This window comes from Kogia breviceps, chromosome 14, assembly GCF_026419965.1.
Source record: "Kogia breviceps isolate mKogBre1 chromosome 14, mKogBre1 haplotype 1, whole genome shotgun sequence".
Classification (NCBI taxonomy): domain Eukaryota; kingdom Metazoa; phylum Chordata; class Mammalia; order Artiodactyla; family Physeteridae; genus Kogia; species Kogia breviceps.
This window is the reverse complement of record NC_081323.1, coordinates 65,891,345-65,918,659: the sequence shown is the minus strand read 5'-3', so window position 1 is coordinate 65,918,659 and position 27,315 is coordinate 65,891,345. Positions and strand designations below refer to the sequence as shown.

Sequence of the window (27,315 nt, the reverse complement as noted above, 5' to 3'; positions counted from 1 at the left end):
TACCAGCCGGATATCTGCCCCAATCCCAGGAAGTATCCGCCCAGCATCAACAATGATCACCGTCACCTTAAGAACAGGGGCTAACATTTATCGTCAGCCACTGTGCTGTGCTGAAATACAGTCTCTCCTTTAATCTTCCAACAACTCAGTGATACGTTTATTACCGCCCACTTTGCAGTGATTTCCTCACTGTTTGGTGCCAGGACAGAGAAAGCAGGAGAGAGAAGCATAAGGTAGGGCTCCAAAGGATTGACCTCGGAAGAGGAGGGGATGCAGGACAGACATTATATGAGGGGATAAATACGCAGCCGGCAGTGAACCTGAGAACATGCTGATGTGGCATGCACTAAAGCAGAATCCAGAAAGGCAGGCTCTCTCAGGCAACAGCCACAGGAAGAAACAGAAGATGGAAGGGAACCAGGGCTGGGGGTCATTCCTGGGTTGATGGGAGGAGCTCTGAGCTGGTGATTCTCAATCTTGGCTGTGAATAAATCACCCAGGATGCCCTGGGCCAGCCAGGTCCCTGCACTGACTCTGCCAGGGAGGCCAACCTCCATGCTGAGAGCACAGTCAGGTAGCTGGGACGTGTGGGAAGTGTTCTCTCACGTCCCAGCTGTGGATACTGTGGAAGCAATGAACCACTGAGCCTCAACTTCCACATCTGCAAAATGGGAGGAACAACAGCACCCGCCCTCATTAGCGGGAGGACGAAATGAGGTTGTGCCTGGTGCTCGGTAAATGTAAGATGCTGATGAGGCACTTACTGTTGTATCTGCATTTTAAAACGTGTCCCACAGATAATTCTGGGGCACAGCCAGGATTGAGAATCACTGCTTTAAATGTTTCTTTAAATATCAGCATGCTTTTTTTTTTAAGTGGAAAAATACCGTAAAACAAACAGAAAAGAAGAGTGATAACAAGCAGGACTTTCCATGCAGCCGCATGCAGACAGTGCTCATATACATGCACAGCACTGGGGCCCAAGCCCGGCCTTGACTGTCTTGCTCTGTGCAGGGATGGAGATGCTTTAAAACACCCCCAGAGACACCTGTCCTGCGGCGGGTGCTTCAGAGAGCCCTCTGTCCTGCACGGCTGCCCAGGGGCCCTCTGGTAGCCTCAACCTTCCCTCCCCCTCCTGCTTCCCACACAGTAGAAGCCCCCACAGTGGCCTCCATGGCTGCCTCCCCGTCTTCTCCACCCAGTTAGCCCACAGGTGATACGCCAACTGGGGCAGCTGGAAAATTCTCATCTGCAAGGCAGGGACCGAGAGTCCTACGAGGGGAACCGAACGTGTGTGCCGCACCACCCCATAATTTTCAGGGGCTTAGTCCCCCTCCCCCTGAGTCTCCCAGGCCTGTCTGCCAGGATGCCCAGGCTCCCCAGCCAGGGGGGAACCTGCCCAAGGCCAGCCTATCAGAATCCCTCCCCCTGGCACTTTCAGCCATCGGTGGCCCCAGGACCAAAGATCTGTCCAACTGCTCTATCCTAAAGGAGTCTCATGCCCAGAGTTCCCACTGCCTGAGTCCTGCTTGTTCAGTTTTGCCTTTGATTTCTGAGCTGCCTGTAAACACCCTTGTTTAACTGGCTGGAGTTGGCTCCTGTGGCTTCCGAAAGGGGCCTCTGTCTGGACCCTCAGCCACACGTACCGGTTAAGGAAGACAGGAGGGAGGGGTCTGCTCTGGTGGCGGGTTCACACTTTTCTGTCACCAGAGGGAGCCAGGCAGCCTTTCCTGCTGAAGATCTTCTAGAAACATCCCACCTCCGGTGCCCCAGCCACCTGCAGCTACTCCATCAGGAACCCATCAATCACCCCGGTGCTGTCTTGGCCTGCCTGGGTCTTGATCATGCCCAGGAGGTATGGGTGGGGTCGTTATAATCAAACTGTTACCATTCATTGTCCACCTACTGTGTGCCAGGCATTTCGCAACCAGGATCTCCTTCAAGGCATGCTGGTCATGGTCATTTGACCTGCAAAGATGGTAAAGCTTAGCCAAGGTCACTCAGCCGACCTGTAAGAAATCTGGAGATTCGAACTGTATCCCCAAGGGCCAACCACAAAGCCAGGCACAGAGCAGGTGCCCAATAAATGCTGGATGAATGATGGAAAGGAATGGAAAGGCAGACATGCAAGGGTCCCTTCCCAGGCATGCAGCAGCAGGACAAGTCCACCTGCAACCTCATTCTGCAAGCATAGTCAACTCCAACCTCGCTGTCACTGACCTTCCTCCTCATCCATCACATTGGTGCCTGGGAATTCACAAGACCCAAGAAAGCGTTAAGTACCAAGGTAAAACTCCTTACCCTTGAGTTCCCCCACTTAAATGCCCAGAGGGTTTGGATGAACGTCTTTCCTTAAGGGTGAGGGGCAAGGACAGCTGAGGGACCTGCTGCATTTGTGCCTCGGTTTCCCCATCCCACGTGTTCTGGGCGCATCCCTGACAAGTACACTGCCTGGGCCAGCCCCCTACTCTAAAAGCTGCAAGTGTTCAAACATAAAGAGAGCTAGAAAAATGCAGACAGACCTTCTGTCTTCACGCCTGTTTTCCGAGCACCAGAGGGAGAGAGAGGAAAGTATTACAGAGCGCAGGGCAGGCGTGCCAGCTGGGAGATGGCACAGGCCTCTCACCAGCCCACAGCCTCTGCTTCTTCAAGGACACGAACACCTTGCTCTGAGCCAGCTCCACGTGGAGAGAAGGGGGAAGAGGAGGTGACTTGGCTTAGATATCATCTTGGACCCTCCAGGCTGGGACGGGGACCCCATCTCAGGGTTCTTCCAGCACCCCAGGCTCGCCTCCAGCACCGCGTTTAGCACGATGATGTCCCATCATACTGTGAACTCTTGAGACCATTCCTAGGTCTTATCTACCACTCTACTCCCAGCATCTGGTGCATCCGACGGCCATGTGGGGTTGTACAGGATGTGCACTGCACAATCCAAGGGGCACCATTTCATATGGTGGCTCATGTACCAGATGTCCCCGTGGCACACAGCAGATAAGCAGATGGACGGATTAACAAACGAATGGCCAAGTGAACGAGCACAGCCACCTTCCAATGCCAGAAGGGGCACAATATCGGCCACAGTGGTGCCATCTCCTAGCCTGAACCCACAAAGATGGTTTCTAAAACAGCCCTGAGAGAAACGGGCAATATCAGCTCATGGTTCTTTCCAATCTGGGATATAGACACAGATGTGTTAATGTCCGATGGTTATGCAGGGCATGCCTTAAACAATCAAGACGCAACTCATTCAGTCATTTATTTAACACATTTCCTGAGTATCCACTATGCGCCAGGCACTGTTCTCAGCCCTGGGGATACAGAGGTGACCAAAAAACCTTCATGGAGCTTAAATTCCAAGGGAGAAAAAGAAATAATCAAGTAGTAGATCCAGAATATACTGTCAGGCAGTGTTAAATGCTACAAAGAAAAATAAAGCAGGGTAAGGAGAAAATATGAATGGTGGGGGGTTGGGAGAGGGAGGTGTGCTATAAAATAATTAAGAAGCAAAAACATAAAACTTGCAACCCAATGACTCTTCTTTGAGTGCTTCTAAGCACCTGGGATGGGCCTGTGATACTAGTTAGCCAGGCACCACCCCAGCCTTTGAACAACATAAGCACTGCCTGGGGCCGTGTGTTCAGCCAGCCACTGACCCTCAAGGCGGGCACCTCGCAGTCTCGCTGTTTATTCTCAAGAAGGTTCTGGAACTCAGCTTGGGCAAGAGCCAGCAGGCAAGCCTCCCCCTTGAGGGAAGAATTCAAGTCACTGCTTTACAGTCAACGGCTGGTTTTGACCAAAAACGGAATCGATCGGCTACATCACCCACCCCTATCCTCCCGCCTCGGCCCTGCAAGTTCTTCAGACTCAAAAGGGGAAGAAACACGGACACTGAGGACAGCGGGGAGGAATGTGCCATCTGTCTGACAGACTCTCCAGCTGCTGTTTGGTGCTTACAACAGACTTCTGCAACATGGGGAGGTGCCTGGGACCTGACATTAAGGAACAAAAGAGGGACAGGAGAACTGATGACAAAAGCACATCCTAGGACCCTACTCTTCTCAGGGAAAAGGTCCTGGGCTAGAAAGACAGGTAGGAAAGAGGCCAAATGCCAACGCAGTTCCCCTCTGGGCAGAGCAAAAGCAGAAGGATGTTCTTTTTGCTGGTTCTTGGAGCTTTTCTACACTTTGCCATTGTCTACACGGAGCACATACTGATTTTATAATCAGGTAAAAAAAAAAAAATTCCCCAAAAAATCTGAAAAAGGGAAAATAATGAGTGACAAGGTTGAGAGATGTCTCAAATAAGGTTCTGAAGAGCAGCTGGGTCGTTGGAATCAAAGCCTTTCTCCCAAGAGAAGAACCTGGGCAGAGAGAAGTCAAAGCAGAGCGGCTTTCACACCCTCAGCTCTACTGACATCGTGGGCCGGGTGATTCTCCGTTCCTGGGGGACAGAGGGCGTTGCCCCGTGCACCGCAGCACCCCTGCTCTCTCCCAACTAGATGCCAGGAGTGTCCCCCTCCACCCACACTGTGACAACCAAACATGTCTCCAGACATTGCCAAGTGTCCCCGGGAGGCACAAATGTTCTCTACTGAAAACTGCCATTCTAGGTTTTAGGTTCCTAATAAAACCGGAGAAAATAAAAATGTTCTATGCCTTCCAAGTACAAGGTTAATGAACTACTTTGTAACTCTCTTTGCAACCGAAACCAACACACAAAAAGTCTCCTAGAAACAGGATCATGCATATCCCTGGGGAGGGGCCAGTCTCCCCCCACCCCGAGACTAGCTCCTTATTCCTCATCCCAGGGAGAGAGAATCCCCTCACAGCAGACACTTGTCCTTCAGCCTGCGTGTTCTAAAAAAGACCTGATTAATCCAATGAGGTAACAAAAGTTTCACTTTAGAAGGAGCCAAAAATGTGGTTCAAACAAATCCAAGGTCACTGGCACTCAGAGTTGACTACAGCTGAGCAAGACTGGACCCTGACGCCAAGCCTTATCGCCGGGGCCCCTCCACAGAGGTGGAAAGAAAGGAGGGAGGGCGTTTGATTTTTAGACCTATGGGCAGAAGACCTCTGTGACCTGTCCAGCTTGGGGATGGGTGGCTGAATTGGGGAAATAAACCCACAGTGGAGTTAGGGTGGTGGATGGTATTTTCACCACTAAATTAAGTGCTGACGTGCACACACAAAAATTTTTTTAACTGGCAGCATTCCATGTCCTGCATAACCTGCTTTGGATATGCGGGTGGCTGGGGAGGAAGGGAAGGGAAAAAACTCAACAAGATATAAGCACAGTCCCTGCTCAGCTGGATAGAAAGGGGAGACATAGACCTCATTCTGGGAAAAAAATTCAGATAAACCCACACACGTCACTTTAGAAATCACAGAGGGTTATTTTTGCCTAAATGCAGCCCACCAAGCATGCAGGTGAAATACAGTGATCTTGAAGTTGCCACCGCCCATTGTGTGACCTTGGCTTGACTTGGGCTAAGAGACAATCCGAGGAAAGAGACTCTGCAGCTTAGACTTACAGCAGAACCTTCCAACCACAGGAGCATGAACATGTAGAAGCTCATTCCAATCTACAGTTTAAATGCTGGAGGGAGCATCAGCTACCTTGCACTGGCAAAAGAAAACACTTCTCTTTTAAAACCCCTAGAGTTTGTAGCAACACTATTCATAATAGACAAAAAGTGGAAACAGCTCGAATGCTCATCAGCTGATGAATGAATAAATAAAACGTTGTGTGCCTACAACTCAACAATCAGAAGAAATGAAGTGCTGATGCAAGCTACCACAGACAGACCTTGGAAACATCAGGCTAAGTGAGAGAAGCCAGTCACAAAAGACCACGTTAAAGAATTCTGTTTATATGAAATGTTCAGAGTAAGACAAATCTATACAGAAAGCAGACTTTTGTGGCAGTCGTTTTGTGATGCACAGAAATATCAGATCACTATATTGTCCACCAGGAACTAGCATAGTGTTGCAGGTAAATGATACTTCAAAAAAAAAATCAAAAGAGAAAAAAAGATCAGATTTGTGGTCACCAGAGGTGGAGGGGAGGAGGAGGAACTGGATGAAGGTATCCAAAAGGTCCTAACTGCCAGTTGTAAGATAAATAAGTACTAGAGATATAATGTACATGATTAATATAATTAAAACTGCTGTGGGTACATATGAAATTTGTTAAGAGAGTAAGTACTAAGAGTTCTCATCACAAGGACAAAAATTTTTTTCTAGCTCTTTAATTTCACATCTATATGAGACGACAGGTGTTCACTAAACGTATTGTGGTCATCATTTCAGGATGTATGTAAGTCAAATCATCATGCCCAACACCTCAAATTCACACGGTGCTCTTTGTCAATTACGCCTCAAAACCAGGAAAAAAATAAAAGAAAGTAGATGAGTGGTTGCCCAGGACTTGAAGGGCTGGGAGGAAATGGGGAGTGACTGCCAATGGGTATGAGGTTTCCTTGAGGGGGGTGAGAATGTTCTGAAATTGACCGCGGTGATGGCTGCACAAATAAAATACTAGCATTTTTCTTTTTTAAATCATTGAATTGGGTGAATTGTATGGTGTGTGAACTATATCTCAATAAGGGACTTATTAAAAACTACGAGGACTCCAGCAAACTCTAACACAGAGGAATGAAGGTGTGCACTCTCGCTGTGTGCCCTCCCTCCCCTTTCTGACATTCAGTGGCTTCCTGCTGCACTGAGAACAAAACCCAAACTCCTCACCCTGAAGGCCCCAGAGGGTAACCACCCACACCCCTGCCAGCCTCATCTCCCACCCTGTCCCCTGCCCACCACGGTGTGGCCACACTGGCCTCTTCTCTGTTCCTTGAACAGATCGAGCTCACGTCGGGCTGAGGCCTGTGCTGTTCCCTGTGTCAGAACACTATTCCCCACAAAGGGCTTCCCTGACCACCCTGCCTGAGTTGCCTGAACCCCCCATCACTCCCCAGCCCATTACCCTACGTGCTTTCCTTCACAGCACTTACTGCGGCATGACACCATCTTCATCTGCTGATTGCTTACTGCCTTTCTCTCCCACTAGATTCTGAGCTCCACGAGGGCAGGATTTGCCTATATTTTGTTCACTTCTGTCTCCTCAAAACCTAGAACGGTACTGTTATGGGCTGCATACTCCCCCCACCCAACTAAATTCATATACTGAAGTCCTAACCTCCAGTACCTTGCAATGTGACTGTACGTGGACATACGGTCTTTGTAGATGTAATAAGTTCAGGTGAGCTCATAAGGATGGACCCTAATCCTATATAACTGGTGTCCTCATAAGAAGGGGAGATTTGGAGACAGACACACCACAAGGAGAAGAACACCACGTGAAGATGAGGGCAGACTGGGGTGATGCTTCTGCAAGGAACACCAGAGACTGCCAGCAAACCACCAGAAGCTGGGGGACAGGCATGGAACCCTCACAGCCCTCAGAAGGGACCAACCCTGCTGACACCTTGATCTCAGACTTCCAGCCTCCAGATCTGTGAGAAAAGGCATTTCTGTTGTTTAAGCTACTCAGCTGATGGTACTCTGTTACAGTAGCCCTAGGAAAATAATACAAGCACTTAACACATATTAGGTGCTCAGTAAACACCTACTGAATGACTAAATCAATGAACAGTAAATAGCTTTCTTAGTGATCGGCCCCATTCACAGGGACAGGGACCCGCCTGCCCCAGGCATAGAAGGGACCAGCTTCTTTAAGCCTCAGTTTCCTCATCAGTGAACTGGGAACCACATCCTGCCTCTTTCATGAAAAGCTGATAGGAGGAGTCAACAGGATAAACCCTGTCGAGGACAGAAGCCCCAGTAAGTAGTCAACAACCATTCGCTGCTGTGTGTCTTTACATCACAGACACCTCGATGACCACTCTGCCCACAGGAGTTGTGCAACGAGGCAGCCCCACCCCGGGGGAGAGCCAATCTGAGACCTGTCTGGGGACTAAGCATGTAACAAACACACCCCAGGGGCCCAGGGAGTCTGTAATTAGCTCCTGAAAGAGGGAGATCGGAGTAGGACAGGTGACTTCTCTTTAGTTCCACTCTTTTCAGCAACAGCTGAAACCAAAGCAGAAAAGGCATCAGATGACCTCTTCCCTCTCCGTATTAACTCAGGTCGGGGCTCCAAGAAGGACCAGCAGAGGATTCATTCCAGACGCCAATCTGACATAAACACAGGGGAGCCTGGAAAGGCTGCCAACCAATTCCCTGAATTTTAAACCAACTAATAAGAGAGAGAACAGGATTCTCAGAAGCCTCACCCCATTTGCTTCAAATAAAGGCAGGATGAGCTCCCAGCCCAGAATTCAAAGCGTGCCTCTGGGACTATCCCTGCTCTAAGAGTCCTGACCTGGGAGGACAGAGCGGGTGTGGTGGCTGGGAAGCGGGCAGGTCTACCTGGACCTGGTAGATGCCAAGTGCATAGGGACGTCAGAGGGGCACTCTTCCCAGGGAAGTAATAACAGCAGCTGTCATTGGTACCCGTGCCAAAGGCTCCAGTAATCTAGCACATTCATTCTACACCAAGTGCCAGAAGGCTGGTTCTGTTGTTACACTGCTTTATCAGCAACGGCCTGACATCACACAGCTGGAAAGAGCAGCAGCTGGGGTTCGAAGCCGGGTCCTGCCAACTTCCAGCATGCAGGCTCAGCCACCACGTTTGGCCTCATGACCCTCACATCTGTTCTGGATTATGGCACATATGCCATTGGCTTCTCACAGCCTCTTGGGAGCCAGGAAGACTGTAATTATCACTACCTCCATTTTTGCCACCAAGACCCTGAAACTCAATAGGTACAGCGCCTCAGCGTAGAAAAATGTGCAGACTTGCGTCCAGCTCTGCTGACCCAGCTATAAAGCACTAGGGTGCCCTCTCAATTCAGCCCTGAAAGTCCTTCCAGATGGTTCCTCAGGGGGCCTGGCCCAACCTCCCATCTGATGCCCTGATGAGCTGTCAGGGCGGCTGGTGGGAACCTCCAGGGGACAACTGGGGCTGGACAAGGCACCACCCGCGCCGGAGCCCCGCGCGGCCCTACCGTCGTCGGGCTCCCCCTGCTCCTGATCGGCGCTGGCGTACGTGCGCAGGAACTCGGCAAAGGCCCCGTCCCGGGCCAGCAGCTCCTGGTAGGAGCCCATCTCGGAGATCTTGCCACCACTCATGACGATGATGACATCCACCTGGGGCAGGTAGCTGATGCCATGCGTGACCAGGATCCGCGTCTGCGAGCAGAGACACGGCCACATCAGCGCATGCGCGCGCGAGGGAACTTCCCCGCCCACCTGGACACAGATCTCAACTCTGAGGCTGGACACGCGCCTGGGATGCAAGCGTGCAGAAGCATTCCAATCCACACGTGCTTTCATTCAACACGCATGTGCCGGGAGCTGGGGTCGGGGGGGGGGGCAGCAGAGAGGGAAACAAAGATTCCTGCCCCAGATTCCAGGGTCGGGGGAGAAATGACCGACGTAAGTAAAACACTTTGTGCTGGATGGTGAGCACACATTAGCAAAGGGGAAGGGATACCGAGGTGGTGAGGGTCGGTGCAATTGTAACAAAGGATATGGGGGAGGTTATTTTTGAACAAAGATCTGGAGGAGAGGGAAGGAGGGAGCCATGCATGTGTAGATGAATAAAAGAATGACACTGCTGCAAAAAATGTGCAGGCAGTAGCTGAATTGTTTTCAAGTTTCTCCCTCCCCGAAAAGAGTACAGAGTTTTGTACATGTGTATACATTTCATCTAACTATCTCAAAGTTTGGGAGGATGTTCATCAAACTGTTTACCCAAGTTGGCAAACTTTTTCTTAAATGGTCAAATGGTAAATATTTTCAGCTTTATGGGCCCTCTGGTCACTGCCAGGTCTGAAGGCAGCCATACACAAGACATAAACAGATGGGCTGGCTGTGATCCAATAACACTTTATTTATGGAAGCTGATATGTAAGCTTAATGCAATTTTCCTGTCACAAAATATTTTTCTTCAGGTTTTCTCTGAGCAGTTAAAAACGTAAAGACCATTCTTAGCTGGTGAGCTGCCCAAGAAACAGGCAGCAGGCCAGATTAGCTGGCCCCTGCTTTCCACAGAGGAGCTAGGGCTGCAGGATGAGGGAGAATCATTTTTTTAACTTCACATATACTCCCGTACTCTCTGGTTTTGTTACTATGGACATATGTTACTTTGACAACAGCAAAAAAAAATTTTTTAACATTTAAAAATTATACAGAATTTTTGTGGTGTGCATGGGAATGCTTACAACACGTTAAGTGGCATGAGGTTTACTATATCTAGGCATGATGTGATAATCCTATTAAAAAGCTTATATACACAGCAAAAAGACTGGAAAGAAATACAAAAATCTCTAAGTGGGGGGATTATGGATAACTGCTTTTGTTTTTCTCCTTCGTGGTTTTCTGAATTTGCTACATTTTTCCGATGGGCATGTCTTACTTTTTTAATGGGGAAGGGGGAGGAAGAGCCAGTTACCTCCGTCCCTTATAAATAAATTAAAAAATAATAAAAGAGGAAAGGAACCGTTTCCTGTCACGTTAAGGTGTTGTGGCAGTTTTCCTGCTCAAACCTCTGTCCCTCAGCCCATGGCCATCTCAGCAGGGAAGGGAAAGTGGCCTCCCTGCTGACAGGGGATCTTGGGGTGGGATTTCCCTCTGTGAAGCCACCCCCCGTTATTTAATCAGGAAGAGAGGCTTCTTTTGGCCAAGTGGAGGCAATGACTTCCAGTCAGTGCCGAGGACGTCCACCTATAAAGACAAGAGCAAGAAGGCTGTCCCGGGACAGCTGCCAAGGGAAGGATTAGAAACATGTTCTCGAGCCCAGTTAAGTTAAGGAATCCCAAAGGGGACACAGTGCGACTTGACCAAAGAGGGACGGCCAGACCCAGACCTCGAGCCACCCGTGCAGCAGGTACCTTGTTCTTCAGCATCCCCTTGGGGCCAACCACGTTTTCAAATATGTGCTTCCCCACGTGGGCGTCCACTGCCGAGAGGGGATCGTCAAAGAGGTAGATGTCGGAGTCGCAATACACGGCCCGGGCCAGGCTCACACGTTGCTTCTGGCCGCCAGACAGGTTCACGCCCTGGGGAGAGACAGAAGGGTGGGCCTCCTGGGAAGCAGAGACAGACAGAGGGGGCCACCTGCTCAGGATGCAGGAGACAGCGGCCGGAGGCCCTTCAGAGCTGCACCCGCCACCCACGGATGGAGCAGGCGGCAACGGCGTGAGATCACACCTGCACCGATGTGGGTTCAAGTCCCGGCAGGGGGTTCAGCCTCAACTGTAAAACAGGCAAAGAGAAAACCTGAGCTTCTGGGCACTGCTGAGCAGGGCACTCGGCACAGTTGGGAAAGGGAGGCTGGTGGCACTAAACAGTGCTAGCTACAGGGAGGGCTCCTGATCTTGGAGTCTGGTTCTTACTCTGGATCACTCACTGGTGAAGCCACACAGTCAAGGCAGGCTATGCCCTGGGGGTGCTGCAATCCAGCCTGTGTCCCACTCGCCGGCAGGAAGGGCACCATTTTCTAATTTGAACCAGGGAGCACAGCCCACAAAGCCCTCCTGCAACAGATAACCCAGCATGACTTCCATATCTGGCTGGAATCAAAGTGGACATGGGCTAACTGCCCAGCCCCTCTCCCAAGACATGCCCACCCTCTCCATGCTCTGAGGTGGGGTCCTGGCAGCCAGGTTCATTTTGAGGGTCCCTCTGGCCACAGCTTGTCAGCCCACGGCAAACACCAGACCCAAACTAAGCCAATCACATCCTCTCCCTTCAGAATTTGGAACTGGGACCTAAACAGCGGAAGTGAGGAGTCTCCAAGTGGCAGAAACAGACACTTGTGAAAAAAAGGGACAAAGCTGCACAGAAAAGCAGAGACAAAAGACAGAGGGGAACCAGGTTGCCTGTCCCAGGTTGCCTGTGAGCACCACCACATTCCAGCCCTTGGATTCCAGGAGATGCATCTGTATCCTTAAACTCAGTTCTCACTGAGTTATTTTCTGCTTATACTAGCAATAACTCAGGCTCCTTTTCTACTTGAAAACCCAGAAAACCCTAGTAATTTGTTTTTTCTTTCCAAGGAGCTGCAGATTTCCCTCAAATAGAAGAAGTCATTCACCAACTAGGAAAGCTGGTGGAGCCACTGGCTTGTAACTAAAAGCAAAGATGGGAAAGGTCTTCAGTGCAGCTGTAGAACATTCACACTCCCTGAGCGCACACCACGTAACCACTAGGGGGCACCCGAGCAAGCCAGCCAGGCAGAGGGGAAAGCACATGCAAAGGCCCTGAGGTGGGAAGGGGCTCAGGCAAGTCTTTTGGCCTCCTTTTCCTCAACCAATACATAGGGTTAACAGTAAATCCCATCTCATGGCTTTCTGTAAGGACAAAATATGTATAAAATGTTTAGCACAGTGCCTGGCTCATAGTAATTACTCAGTAAGTGTTAGATATTGTATTATTTTTTACCACTATCACAGTTTTGAAAGGAACTGTGTACATTTCAATCATTGACACCCCTCTTCTCTGTATAGTGCCCTTGGTCATGTGACAAAGTCACATGACTGCAAAGGTAGAGTGCACTTCCTGGTCCCTTGTCTTTGGGCTCAACCAAGTGATTTCCTTTGTGGGTAGAAAGGACAGTGTGCTTTAAGGGACATCACATTTTTTTTGTTGTTCTCGTGGGCTTCTGCTGCCATTAGAAGAGCTTCCCCCCGTGGAGCTGCTGCCCCCTCACCTAGGCCCTAGCAAGAAGCCACATGGGGCAGACCTGAGCCAACCCACAGCCTGGAGCCAGGATCAGCTGGCCGGCAACATGGAGCAGAGCCACCCAGCTGAGCCCAGCCTGGGTCACCAGTCACAGTCGACTCACCCATAAGTAGGAGAGTGTTTAACATCATAAGCCATTCAGATTTTGTAGTTGTTTGTTACACAGCAATAGCTGACTGATACAGGGGCCATGCTGAAGCCTACTGACCTTCTCACCAATCTCTGTCCGGTCCCCACTGGGCAGGATTTCTAGGTCTGGGAGGAGGGCACAGGCTTCTATCACAGCCTTATAGTACCGTTCCTGTAGCTGGCGTCCAAAAAGGATGTTTTCTCGGAGAGAAACATTCTGAATCCAGGCCTGCTGGGGGACGTAGGCCACTGAACCCTAGGAGGAAAGCGGAGAAGGCAGCAAGACAGACAGATTTGGTGAACAAGACAGCAGCTGGCCTACCACCCACCAGGAGGGCCACGCTTCACAAGACATTTTCATCACATCTATGGTTTTAACAAGAGGGAAGCCGAGTCCCAAAGGACTACAGTCACCAGGGCTGGGATCAGAGCCCATACTAGGTCAATCACTAGCCCCAACATTAGGAGTTTGAGAGCTGAAATCCTCGTTGATGAGATTACACTTACATGTTTAGTAACTATTCACTGAATGCCTACAGCAGCAAAAAAAAAAAACCACTTAGGGCTTCCCTGGTGGCGCAGTGGTTGAGAGTCCGCTTGCCGATGCAGGAGATACGGGTTCGTGCCCCGGTCCGGGAAGATCCCACATGCCGCGGAGCGGCTGGGCCCGTGAGCCATGGCCGCTGAGCCTGCGTGTCCGGAGCCTGTGCTCCGCAACGGGAGAGGCCACAACAGTGAGAGGCCCGCGTACCACAAAAAACAAAACAAAACAAAAAAAAACAAAAAACCACTTAGCTCCACTATATTGTACACCTGTAACTTATAAAATATTGTACATCAACTATACTTCAATTTAAAAAATTGAAAAAGAAATTAAAAATAAAATAAAATAAATTTTTAAATAAACAACAGCAAAAACCTCCTAACTCCCAAGAATGGGAAGTACCTGAATGATAAAAGAAAATGGTTTGATTATTGTTGTGGTAAATGCTAAGAGAGAAAAATGAGACTTTTAAAAAGTCCTTTTAAAAAGGGAGACTTAACCTATAATGGAAAAGAATCTGAAAAAGAGTATACATATACACATACAGCTGAATCACTTTGCTGTACACCAGAAACTAACACAACATTGTAAATCAACTGTACACCAATAAAAAAATAGTATTTTTTTTAAAGGGAGACTTAGGGACTTCTCTGGTGGCACAGTGGTTAAGAATCCACCTGTCAATGCAGGGGACACAGGTTCGAGCCCTAGTCCGGGAAGATCCCACATGCCGCAGAGCAACTAAGCCCGTGCGCCACAACTACTGAGCCCACGCACTGCAACTACTGAAGCCCACGCACTCTAGGGCCCGTGCTCTGCAACAAGAGAAGCCACTACAATGCGAAGCCCATGCACTGCAATGAAGAGTAGCCCCCGCTTGCTGCAACTAGAGAAAGCCTGCACGAAGCAAAGAAGACCCAGTGCAGCCAAAAATAAATTTTAAAAAGTGTTTTAATAAAATAAAATAAAAAGGGAGACTTAGTTTGGGACATCAGGGAAGGAGTCCTTGAGGAAATTTCCTTGATGAAATTTAACCAAGGATGTCTGTATAAAAGTTGTCCGTTTCTAAAGCTGTTGTCTTTATTTCCACATAATATAAGGTGTCAAGAGTGGCATGAGAATAAAGGCTGGGGGAGGGCACTTGTTTCGCGTGTTTTAGTAATTGAAAAAAAATTTTAAACAAGCACTGACAGGTGAAAATAATTTGGTCTGATAAAGAGAAGAGGGAAGAGCATTTCAGTCGGAGGAACAGCACGTGCAAAGGCCTGGAGATGAGAGGAACTCGGCAAGTTCAAGGAACAAGAAGCCTGGTGTGACGGGAACATGCTGTGAGGGGAAGACAGACAGGAATGAGCTGGGAGGCAGGGGAAGGCAGGGGGGCTGGTGCTCCTAGTGAGGAGTATGGGCTTCACTGGAAAGGCAAAGGGGAGCCATCAAAGATTCTTCAAAAAGGGATTCTAGGGCTTCCCTGGTGGCGCAGTGGTTGAGAATCTGCCTGCCGATGCAGGAGACACGGGTTTGTGCCCGGGTCCGGGAAGATCCCACATGCCACAGAGCGGCTGGGCCCGTGAGCCATGGCCTCTGAGCCCGTGCGTCGGGAGCCTGTGCTCCGCAACGGGAGAGGCCACAACAGTGAGAGGCCCGCGTACCACAAAAAAAAAAAAAAAAAAAAAAAAAAGGGATTCTAGGAGGTCAAGGTTGGGAATGGAACCCAGGTAACCCAACTCTTCTCCTTCATTCTCAGATAAATAACCAAATTGCTGACTCCAGTCTCCTAACTTAAAGGGGCCAAACTGTCACAAAGCCTCACTGTACAACCCACAGATAATTCAGACACAGTGTGCACAAGCCCTACCAACTAAAATATTTAGGAAAAAAAAAAACCGTTTTAGACACATTCCCAACACTCCCCTTAACAAGGCAAAATAACCAATCACAAATAAATCTATAACCTTATCAAACCAAATACTCAAGCACCCTCACTTTTTAGATCCATCATATCTTTGTATTTAAAGCGTTTTTACTTTAAAACAGTGGTTCTCTCCTGGGGGCAATTTTGCCCCCCCAGGGGACATCTGACAGTGTCTAAAGACACTTTCGGCTGTCACAACTTGGCGCTGCCACTGGCATCTAGTGGGTAGAGGTCAGGGATGCTGCTAAACATCCTACAATGCACATGACAGCCTCCACAGCAGAGATTACCTGGCCTGACATATCAACAGGGCTGCAGCTGTGGAAACCAGGGGTTAGTGAAACAGAACGCAATGTGGATCCCACCGTGATTTGGAATTTTCTTCCATTAACCTAGCTCACATTGCTGCCCACTAATCTTACTTTATAATGTATATTTGCAAGTAATGACAGGTCATTTCTTAAAACAATGACTAAATGTCAATAGTCTGGACCCAACTATTGTAATATGCAGCTATCTCTAAGGCACACTAGGCTCAAGGGCATTATATAATCAGCAAAGGATTTTGCTCTGAAATGAAAACAATGGCACAAACCAGCATCCCCAAAAGTAGATTCCAGGAGACAGTAATTTTAGGGATTTAAGGAGTTGCTACACGGACAACAAAAAGATGCAGACAAATGTGTCTGGGACACGCTGGATTAACCAGTTAAATAGGTTTTTTTCTCCTTGTAGGACTTCTCAGAGCCTTTACTTTATTAATGTTTCTTATACGTCCCGGGGAATCAGAATATGCAGTATTTCCCACGCTTGTTTGAGCCCAGGACTCTTTATTCCCCAAATATCCTGCAAGATGAGCTTGAGTTTGCTGCAGACCACGCTCCAGGAAATGCTTATCGAGTGCCCACTACATGCCCGGCACTATTCTAGGTGCTGAGACACAGCAGGAAATAAATGACACCACAATCTTGCCTCCTAGGATGGCATAGAGGAGAAAGAATGAAGCTCTTCCCACTTGATTAACAAGGTTGTCATAAAAGAGAACACAATGTTGCCCTTGGCCTCCCCCTTGGCCATTAGTTACCCCACCCCCACCCAGGCCTCCTACCTTGATAGCCACGTGTCCCTCCACCTTGTCCATCTCAGCCAAGAGCGCTGAGAGCAGAGACGACTTCCCACAGCCCACCTGGCCCACCACGGCCACCAGGGAACCTTCCGGAATGGAGAAAGTGATGCTGAAACGACACGACACACCCTGGGGCTCAGCTGGGGGTGCGCGGCCCGCCCAAGCTGGATGGACCCCCGAGTGCAGAGAGAGACAGAAGGCAGGGCTGTCGCGAGCCTTTGAGGTCTGGAAACTCCTCCCGCCGCGTCTACCATGAGCTTAGCTCAGGGAACTGTCTCAGAGGCCTCTGCGCCTGAGGCCCATGACATGTGCAGGGATGCACCTGCATCTTAGAAAAGATCCCGCGGGACAGACCTGAGGGGCTGAGCCACAATAAGGGGGCCGAGCAGAGGGGATCAGCTTCGCCTGGGGGCATGATGCAGGTGCCCAAGGGAGAGGACACCACGAAACCAACTCTGGAGGAAGAGTGAGCGTGCCCCAGACCCAGGGGACAGCCTGAGGAAAGGCCCACGGGTGTGAAATCACAGGTGTGATCAGGGGTGGACAGGTCGATGACACAAGATGAGGCAGGGAAAAGTAAGGCCAGTCCTGAAGAGGTAGGTGGGTGGCAGCCAGACCCAAAAGGGCCTCAAAGGACACGCTTCCCAGCTGGGAGCCATGTAGGGGTGAATCCGGGTTTCAGAAACACGTCTCTACAGAAATTGCCCTATGGCAGATAACAGTAATCGAAGTACAATAAAACAGGCTCAACACTGCCAGAAAGACTGGCCCCTCCAACGCAAACAGCAAAGTCGGAGCTGGGATTCCACCCACCCGGGGAAGAGCGGATACGTCCAGGGCCTCCTTGGGTTCACCTACATCGGCTGCTTTCCAGCCACTGCTATTAGGATTTCAACATATTGGTGGAAAGGCTGATGGATTTTGCTGCCACTGTTTAATTCTTGTGTACCTGTTGCGTGGTTACACTGATTGTTCTTTTGTTCTGTGCCGGGAGGGGAATGGATTAAGGGGCCAGAACAGAACAGGAAGCCCAGTGAGGCAGCTCCTGTGATCATCCAGGTGAGACAGGAATATTTTATAGGCTGAGGAGAAAAAAGGTTTGGATGGAGAAATTTGCGTGGGATTCAAGGGGTGAGGAAGGGTGACTGGAACAAGAAGGTAAGGTCTTTGAGGCTGGAAGGAGGCAGGGATGGGGGCACAGGTACAGACTATTTAGTTGTGAAGCAGGACTAGAGAGCAAAGCTAAAATCGAAGCAGGCAGAAGTTAAGTTAGACACAAGAAAGAACTTCCTTAAACAAGCAGTCCCATCAAGGGAGGTGTCAACACAGATTCTCTTCTCTGGAGAATTTGACCCTTGCCCCTCCCCATGTCCCCAGATAAAATACAGCAGTAATTTGGCTACCCAGTTAAGGGAGCAGTTATTTAGGGGCATGGAGGATAAACCTGGCCCCTAAAAATGTCCCATGTGGCCCTGTGTTTGGGGGACTCCTTAAGGAGGCTTAAAAGAGCCCCTGGGCAAGGCCTCCAGTCAGAAAGAAATCAGAGGCAATTGACAAGTTATCCAGGGAATCAGGTCAACTCCCTGGATCCTGTGATTTGGAAAAATAAGGACTGGGGTGGGCAGGGTCCCAGATGTGGAAATGGTGTGAGAAAGGGTAAGCCAGGCAGCTGGGGGACCTTGCAGAGGATGGAGAACAATCCATCCTGATAGCAAACGTCAGTGGACAAGAATTCTTTTCAGCTGACCCAAGCCCTCCCGCCACCGGTGGCAGCATCACAACCTCAGACACAGCCTGGCCAATCAGGGCACTCAGTCTCTTCTGGCACAGTGACTGGCTCAGGGAGGGGCACATAACCCAACTTGGGCCAATAAGAGGCAAGCGGGTCTCCTGATGAGGAGGGAGGGATACTTAGAGTCAACGGGGGGCCGTCTGGATCATGAGGGGAGAGGACGTCTGAAAAGGAAGCAGCACAGATGGAAGAGGAACAAAGACAAGATGGAGAGAGTCCCGAGGGCACTGTCTGAGCCCCTGGATCAGTGTCCCTGAAAGGGAACCTTCCCAGTTATGTGAACCAGAAATTTCCCTTTGTTGCCTAAACCTATCCGCTATCTGTACAAGGTTTCTGTCACATACAGTCTGAGGGAACTCTCTGAGCCAGGCACACTCTCAGCTGCTTCTCCCTGAAGCCCAAGCAGGTGTGTGACTGGATCCATCTGACAGACGAGCCAAACTGAGGCTCAGAAAGGCAGTGACCTATTCACGGTAACAGAGCTGAAGCGTAGCTGGAATTCAAACTTGTGTTTGCCCAGAGCCCCGTGGCTTTCTCCACGTCCCACTTACCCATGCAGCGTGGGAGGGTCGCTCCTGGCCCACGTGAACGTGGCATTCTTCACGGTGATGCTATTTGTGGCCCCAGCTGGAAAGCACCAGAGACAATATGTCAGGCGTAGATGAAGCCCTGGCCTCGGCGTGAGCAGCACGCTCTTACTTTTTGTTTTTCCTAATCAAGTGGTTCAACTCCAGCTGCTAGCCACTCACGCTAGGCATTATCTGGTTACATCAGTCGCCGGTTCTAAAGAACTTCAACCAGCAGCTCTGGAGGCGGCCTCAGAACCAGAGAGCAGCAGGAAACCACGAGAGGGCTCTGCCTTTGAGAGATAGGAGGCTGCACCATCTGGAAAGGTCGGGGGACCCCTGGGGGCCTCCCTCACTCAGTCTTGGGAGGTTCCAGCAGCTCTGGCTGGGTGGGTGGAAAAGAAGCCAAGGTCACAGGGCGCAGGCAGGGCCCTCATGCAGAGGCCTGTCCATCAGTTTGGGCTGGTCCAGGGCCCTCACTACACCTCTGGGGCCCCTCCTTTATGTCCAAAGCGGGGTCCTTTGCCCTGAAACTCCTGGATTCCAGGGCAGCCTCCTAACTCACCTCCCTGCATCCCCCCCTCTCCCCCGCTCCCTCCAGACACCCTGCTCACATCACAGCAAGCCAGTCTTCCTAAAACACAGATCACTGTAAACTGTGCAAACTCAGGGATGGAACAGGAAGTCGGGAATCGTGGCAGAGGAGGGGGAGGGTGCTTAAGACGAAGCCTGCGTTATGTGGACCCTCTGTGATTCTAGCACCTCTGCCTTCATCTACTTTCGCTCCCCTTATTTTCTTTTTACTCCATGCCCCTCACTGACAAAAACAACTTTTGACTCAATTACGAGCCAACTTAAAACCATCTAGAGAGAACATGGGGGTGTTTTCAAGCTGTCAAATGAAGAAATTAATTCCCCCACCCATCAAAGAAACAAAAACTGTGGAGAGAGGAAGTTACTGGTTAACCTAACTTAACCTCCCCCTCCCCCATCAACCCCCTGAAACAGAGAACAAGGAGGAAGCTGGAAGGTGCTATTAAAGGAATTTTAGAAAAGCCACTTGAGTCGGTCAAGCAAGAGGCTGCAAGATGTGGCCTGGAGCTGCCAAGGGGGCCCCACCTGGCACCCAGAGAATGTGGGTAAACATAAAGTCTAACCGCCCGGGAGACTGCCATCAGGGCAGGAAGTGGGGCTGAGGCCTGGGCGGAGGCCCAGGGGTTTTCCAATGTGACTCCTGTAGTGAGCTGTGAACAACTTCAAGAGCTCGAAACCTCCTCGGCTGCTCCAAATTTCAGCCCTGTGTTATGCAGGGAAATTTGACCCTGGTAGATGGTGCGTGCATGGTGCGTGCGTGCGTGCGTGCGTGTATTCACATCTGTGTGTGTGTGTGTGTGTGTGTGAGAAGCGGGGAGTGACTCGGTCCTCACACAGCAGAAACTGGATGCCACGGGCCAGGGACATCAGGAGGGAGATTCCAGCGAACAGTGGTTCTCAACTCGGAGTGACTTTGATCCCCGAGGGATATGATGTCTGGGGACATTTTTAGTTGCCAAAACTGGGGTGGGTGCTACTGGCGTCTAGTGGGTAGAGGCCAGGGGTGCTGCTCAACATCCTATAATGCACAGGACGCCCCCGCGGCAAAGTGATCTTGCCCCAAATGTCGGTGGCACTGAGGCTGAGGAACCCGGCCCCCAGGCCGATCGCCCCTCACACATACTGGTGAAGGAACGACAACCATGGTCTTCGTTTGGCGGGCACTGTGCTGGGTGTTTTCACGTCCCTGAGGACATCTGAATGCCTGCTAGGTGCCAGGCACCGCTCACACATTATTACCAAATATATACACACATTCATTCTTCTGCCTATACCTATTGGGCTCGGGAGCCAGACTGTGTGGGTTCAAATCCCCGTGCTGCCACTTCCTAGCTGGAGAACCACAGGCAAGTTACTTAACTTCTCTGTGCCTCACTTTCCTCGTCTGTAAAATGGGATTGATAATGGGATCAACCTCACAGAGCTGTGGTGAGGAGAACATTATGCAAAACAGAGAGTCCTTAGAACAATGACTGATACATAGTAGGTGCTCAATCAATCTCAGTGCAGAGATGCTCTACAGCAGGTGAGAGCACAGATTCTGCTGGCGGGCTGCAGGTGTGAATCCTGACTCTACTTCTTATTGGCCATGCGAGTTACCCAGGTGAGTCTCCTCATCTATAGGTGAGGGCCCCTCTCCTTGAGCTGCAGTGAGCAATGGACAGGTGAGTACGGTGACGTCCTCAGGATGGGACGTGGGTGGCCGGACTGTCATTTCAGCAAAAGTGGTCACTACCATTAGTGCTATTAATATTTATTATTAAGTGCCTGGAAATCCCTGCTCAGGAGGGTTGACTGGGAAAGGATAAATTAATAAGCTACAAAATAAACAAACCTACCAATAAAAATCCATGTAACAGCCAGCCAAAGAAAGGTACCTTCATTTCCATTGCCCAGATGGGGAAAGTGAGGCTCAGAGCACTGAAGTGACCTGCCCAAGGCTGCATAGCTAGTGGTGGTAGGGGGTTGGTCAATCTCCAACAGCCTTGATTTGCCTGTCCATCTGCCCAGTATGGAATCAAAGCCCGGGCCCTGGAACCCAGCCCTCAGGGGTGGACCTCGCCCAGGGAGGCTGCCTCTCAGCAAGAAAGCAAGATAACAGAAGTGCAAGTTCACCCTCCTGGGAAGACTAGGTAAGACCCCACGTCCGCCCACTCTCCTAGGACACACCGTCTTTGATGGGCCATCGCTGGATGCTGTCGGGCTCCAGCTCCTCGTGGGAGAGGAAGATCCTGAGGCGCTTGAGGGAGACACTCGCCTACACAGAAAGCAACGACAAGGTGTAGTTATTTTGAAAAACGTCTCTGCAAAACAGACCGAGGCTAACTTACAGTGGTTTCCCCTGGGTGCGGTGGGGCCCACATCCTCCCTTTTTTCTGAAGGTTCTGCAGTGCCTACACCTTAGAATAAAAAAACAAAAAGCTTTTTGGTTCTTGTTTGCTTTCCTTTAAAAGCCCACAACCGGTATTAAAAAAGACAGCGGGGGACTATCGTAGCTGACAAGGGACCTAAGAAACAACCGAAGGCAATGGCCCCATTTAAGACAAACTTCCGACTAGGAGATAAACGTGTCCTGGAGATTGAATGCATGGCACGGTGGTTACGGCCAACAATACTGTATAATAAACTTCAAAGCTGCTAAGAGACTAGAACTTAATGGCTCCCCACAACAAAAAAAGAAATGATAATTGTGGCACGTGACAGGAGTGTAGCTGATGCTATGGTGATAACGTTATAGCAACATATCCACGGATCCAATCACCACGTTGTACACGTTGAACACAATGTGAATTATGGTTCAACAAAAATAAGTTTTAAAAAAAAGCAAAGGTCCTGGGCTTCCCTGGTGGCGCAGTGGTTGAGAGTCCGCCTGCGGATGCAGGGGACGCGGGTTCGTGCCCCGGTCCGGGAAGATCCCACATGCCGCGGAGCGGCTGGGCCCGTGAGCCGTGGCCGCTGAGCCTGCGCGTCCGGAGCCTGTGCTCCGCAACGGGAGAGGCCACAGCGGTGACAAGCCCGCTTACTGGGGGGAAAAAAAAGCAAAGGTCCTGATTCCAGCCCAATGGTAAGGACATTTCTGAGATAAACCAAAAAATTTTAATATGAACTGGGTATTAAGAGATTACTGTTAATTTTTTAGGTATGATAATGGTGTTATACTTATGTAAGAAGAAATTCGTGCTGAAGTATTCATGGGTGAAATGCCAGGAGGTCTGTGATTTGCTTTAAAATTCTTCGGCAAAGAGAGAAAGGAATGAAGGGAAGGAGGAAGACAGAGAAACGATTAGACAAAGTAACTGGGGCAAAATGCTGAATCTGGGTGACAGGCACATAGCATTCTCATGCCATTTGCTCCACTTCTGTGTATATTTGGAATTGTTCGTAATAAGAAGGAGTTTTACTTGATTATTTTTTTTAAAAAAACCTTGACCAGGGCTTGTACAACCAAATCTTAATCTTAATTTGTCTATGTGGCTGAGAAAAGGGTTTTCACGGGAAAATGCGCAAGGCTAGGGAGAAGAGTATGACAAACGCTGTCGGCAGCAAAATGCAGGAGCTTCAGATGGCACAAGTGTGACTGAGCGGTTCCCTCTCGTTACAGAACCACCACAGGGACTGGGGGGTTCTAGGGGATCCAGCTGGGTTTTTTCAAATGGTGAGGCAAGGCCTGTGAATGGGTTGCAAAACCAATTTAGTGGGTCAAAAGCTGAATTTTTTTTTTTTTTTTTTTGCGGCACGCGGGCCTCTCACTGTTGTGGCCTCTCCAGTTGCGGAGCACAGGCTCCGGACGCGCAGGCTCAGCGGCCATGGCTCACGGGCCCAGCCGCTCCGCGGCATGTGGGATCTTCCCGGACCGGGGCACGAACCCGTGTCCCCTGCATCGGCAGGCGGATTCTCAACCACTGCGCCACCAGGGAAGCCCAAAAGCTGCATTTTTGAAGAAAAAGAACAGGATATGGTAGGGCAGGGTGGAACAGACTCGATCAGAATAGAAGAGGATCAAATGTTTCAGAAAGACTCTTGCAGAGCTTAGGACAGCCTAGCTGCAATAACTTGTTTCATATACTCGAGTGTGTGTCGAGAAGTAAAACGTATTCTCTCTTTGGGGCAGGACCAAAAAAGCACGAAGGCCACTAGTCTGGGCCTTGATGAGCCCCCCGGCCACAGTGGGACAGGTTGCCCAGAGGGAGCTGCATCCAGGGGGATTTTCAGGCCCTTTTGCTTTGTTTCCCCCAGAAACCCCCTCTCTGAAGTTCCCCAGCCTCGCCTGTACCTGCACGATGCTGCTGATGACCATGGGGAGAATATTGAGGGGGAAGCGAAGGATGTTGAACAAGGCCAAGGACACGAAGGCCTTCTGGGCATCCAGGATGTTGTTCTTGTCGATGGTCACGTAGACGGCAAACGTACACAAGGCCACCTACAAGCAGAAGGCCAAGTCAGAGTCCCAGTCACAGAAGCGGTGACACGCGCCCAGGGAACTTGCTCCAGCCTCCTGGTGTGAGCCGCAGGGGCTGACAACTGGCCTCTGGAGGCAGAAGAAATGCTCGAACAGTGTCTAGCACAGAGCAGGCACTCACTAAACACCCAGAGAACGAACTGGATAAACCAATGACCAGAAGCCAAAAGTCCGGGCCATTCCCACCGCCATTCTCCGTGGGACACCGGATGGCATTCTCAGGGTCCCTCAGCATCACCAAGCATGACCCCACCTCCGGGTCTCTGTTCTTGCAGTTCCCCCTGCCCGAAACGACCTTCCTATCCAGATGGTGGCCTGGTTACTCCCTCTCCCATTCCAAGAGGCTGCCCTACCCAAAACAGCCCTGCTACTTCCCTCCATCCTTTTATCCTGGTTTATTTTTCTTCATGACACCTATCAGTACCTTACATTGTAAGATTATAGGTATTTATTGTCTGTCTCCTGCAGTGTGAAATGCAAACTCCACAAAGGCAAGGACTTTTGTTCACAGCTGTATCCTCAAGGGCCTAGAATGACCCCAGGCACATAGGAGCACCGAGACCTCACGTTAAGTCACCTCCTCTCCCCGTGCCTCTGACATCTCATCGGTGAAATGGATGTGGGGGATTCGTTATACTGTTGAAAGCTCCTTCCAGCTCAGAGTATAGGGTTTTATACCCCCAGGAAAGGAACATAGGTTTTCAAAAAAAAAAAAGAAACAAAGAAAAAGAAACAAAGAAAAAGGGGAAAAAAAGGAAAACAAACAGCCAAGGGTCCCCCAAAGGCTACTCCCTTCCCCACAAAGTCAGACCTGCCTTAAGCCTTGCAGTGGGGCCTGGGATTTCAATTCCCAGGCAATCGGAATTTGGGTTCGGTTGTTTGAGACAGCAGCACCTCACCTCCCTCACCAGGAAAAAGGAAGGACCCCTGAATAATCCAAGGCTGGGCTGCGTGGCTTAGGAGGGAAAAGATCAGCAGGTGGATCTCCATGCCCCGCCCACCTGCTGGCCCCCAAGCAGTGCCAGGTGCTGCCAGAGGAGGCTAATAACATCCCCCCTGAGATCACCTGGTATACACCACCAAAGCAATCTGGAAAACCGTGCACCCTGGCAGATGGGCCAAAGTCTCTACCCCATGCTAGTCCCAGGTGCCAAGAGCCATTAGAGGCTTTCCCTAGGGGAAACAAATTGCCCGGGACCTCATTCTTGAGCTCAGGGCAGATGTCCGGCAATCAGGAGACTGCGGAGTGGCCACGATTCTGGTGTGGATGCGGTCCGGGGTATTTTCAGGCTCTCAGCGGCCTCATTTCTTTGCTACCTATTAAAAGGTCCTACATCTTAAAAATTAAATCCATAAGCTCTGCCTGTTTATCAGCTGTGTGACCCTGAGCTGTGATGTCACCTCAGCTCTCCAAAGGAGCCTCTGTTTTTCCATCTATAAAATGGGGATCATGATACGTATTCGCAGGGCTTTTGGCAGCAAGGAATCAGGCACTTGTGCAGAGTGCTTAGCCCTGTGCCTGGGGCACAGTAAAATGCAGTAGATGGTGGCTGTTTTATTTCTTGCTTCAGGACTTGGTCCAAACTCCTTGGACTATTTTTCCAAAGGGTCTATTAACTGGGTCCCAAGAACCAGGCACTGAAAAGCAGAGCTGGCTCCTGTTCTGGTTCTGATGTTAACGAGCGAGGGGACCCTGAGGGAAGACACAGAAATTTTCCAGGATCCTTGGCCAAGAGGGAGGTTAGATGCTCGAAAAGCCACTGACACCCGATCCCTGGGATGGCTGCACACACAGGTCCCCTCCTCTAGGTAGTGATGACGCACTTGCCTCTTAGCCAGGGATTCTCCTCACTCAAAACTCTCTAAACACATCCACGCAGAGAAACAGTATTCAGCCATAAAAAGGAACGAAGTGCTGACTTCACTACGACATGGACGAACCCAGAAAACATGATGCTAAGTAAAAGGAGACAGACACAGAGGCCACAGGTGTTATATGGTTCCATTAAAATGAAATATCCAGAAAAGGCAAATCTACAGAGACAGAAGGTAGATTAGTGGGTGCTCGGGGATGGGGGGAACAGGGGGGATGGGGTGATGAAAGTGCTCTGGAATTAGACAGTGGAGATGGTTGCCCAACCCTGTGAATATACTAAACACCACTGAACTGTACACATAGAAGTGGTGAATTATATGTCAATAAAAATAATAAATTTTTTTAAAACATAATCTCTCCAAAATCAGTCTATTTTACTCAGTATAGAAGCCAAAGTCTTGACTCAGGCTCCAGGGGCCACCTGATGCATAGACGTCTCTTGTCTGAACTCTTGTGCCCTCCTCTCCTACCACTCTCCCGCCTCCTTCCCTCTGTTCCAGCCCCGCTTGCCTCCACGATTATTCCTTTCTGGGGCAGCACAGTCCTGCCTCAGGGCCTCTCACTCTTCCCTCTCCCTGGTCAGACCCCTGACCTCCATTAGGTTAAGACTTAAGTATCACCTTCTCAGCGAAGGCTCTGATCATCCCTTTTTTTGTTGTTGTTTGTTTGTTCGTTTTGGCTGCGCTGTGCAGCAATGGGGGATCCTAGTTCCCTGACCAGGGATCAAACCCGTGCCCCCTGCAGTGGAAGCACAGAGTCTTAACCACTGGACCGCCAGGGAAGTCCCGTGATCATCCTGTTTAAAAACTGCAAGCCCTCCCTATCACTCTAACCAGAACCTTTCTCTCCCATAGCACTTATGACAGTTTAGCATACTATATGTTTATCATGCCTGGTGTGCATTATCTGTCTCTCCCAGTTAGAATGAATGAACACCCCATGAGCGTGCATATTTTTGTCTTCAGTATTCACTGCTCTGTCATCAGTGCCAAAGGACAGCACCTGGATCATGGCAGATACCCAGGAAATGTTTGTGGGTGGGCGGATGGATGGGTGGGTAGACAGGTGGATGGAGAGGTAGGTAGATGGATGGGCAGGCGGGTGGATGGATGTGCCCAAGGGCGAGAAAGCACACACTCAAGGGTGTCTCTTCAGCAACACAGAAAATCAGGCCTCAGGCATCTCACCACCAGAATATCCCAGCTCCACTGGCCCAACTGATAGGGTGGCTGCTGGCAGCTCAGGAAGCACGTTAAGAGGGAGAAACATCACATGGCCCCCGTCAGATCCACATCATCCACTTCTCCAGGAAGCAGAGGTCACTCATTCATCCATCAGTTATTAATTGGGCACCTACTGTGTGCCAGGCACTGTGTGAGGCAGTCTTGGAGATCCTGAGACGCACGGTCTAGTAGGGAACAGATATGCACCAGGGTCTCTCTAGCACGAGTGTCTGCAAGCGTGTGGAGGCGGCCGGGGAGCTGGGGTTTGCTACAGCCTTATAAAGG

General features: G+C 50.1%; 1 protein-coding gene across 5 annotated transcripts in view; it reads right to left on the bottom strand.

The window, feature by feature from the left end:
* Nucleotides 1–27,315, bottom strand: part of ABCC1 (ATP binding cassette subfamily C member 1 (ABCC1 blood group)) — a 133,443-nt gene that overhangs the window by 24,130 nt on the left and 81,998 nt on the right. For 3 of the 5 annotated variants that reach the window (XR_010836499.1, XM_059038298.2, XM_059038296.2), the window contains exons 13-20: nt 23,746–23,892; nt 21,642–21,729; nt 18,864–18,939; nt 16,503–16,629; nt 13,018–13,194; nt 10,958–11,125; nt 9,071–9,254; nt 2,221–2,247 (exon numbers count right to left, since the gene is read on the bottom strand). Coding sequence is in view for 4 of the 5 variants with exons in the window: in XM_059038298.2 (XP_058894281.1) it covers nt 2,221–2,247; nt 9,071–9,254; nt 10,958–11,125; nt 13,018–13,194; nt 16,503–16,629; nt 18,864–18,939; nt 21,642–21,729; nt 23,746–23,892 (994 nt within the window). In the remaining variant the exon portion in view is untranslated. The remainder of the gene's footprint in view (nt 1–2,220; nt 2,248–9,070; nt 9,255–10,957; nt 11,126–13,017; nt 13,195–16,502; nt 16,630–18,863; nt 18,940–21,641; nt 21,730–23,745; nt 23,893–27,315) is intronic. The other 2 variants (XM_067012930.1, XM_067012929.1) reach the window with 1 other exon arrangement.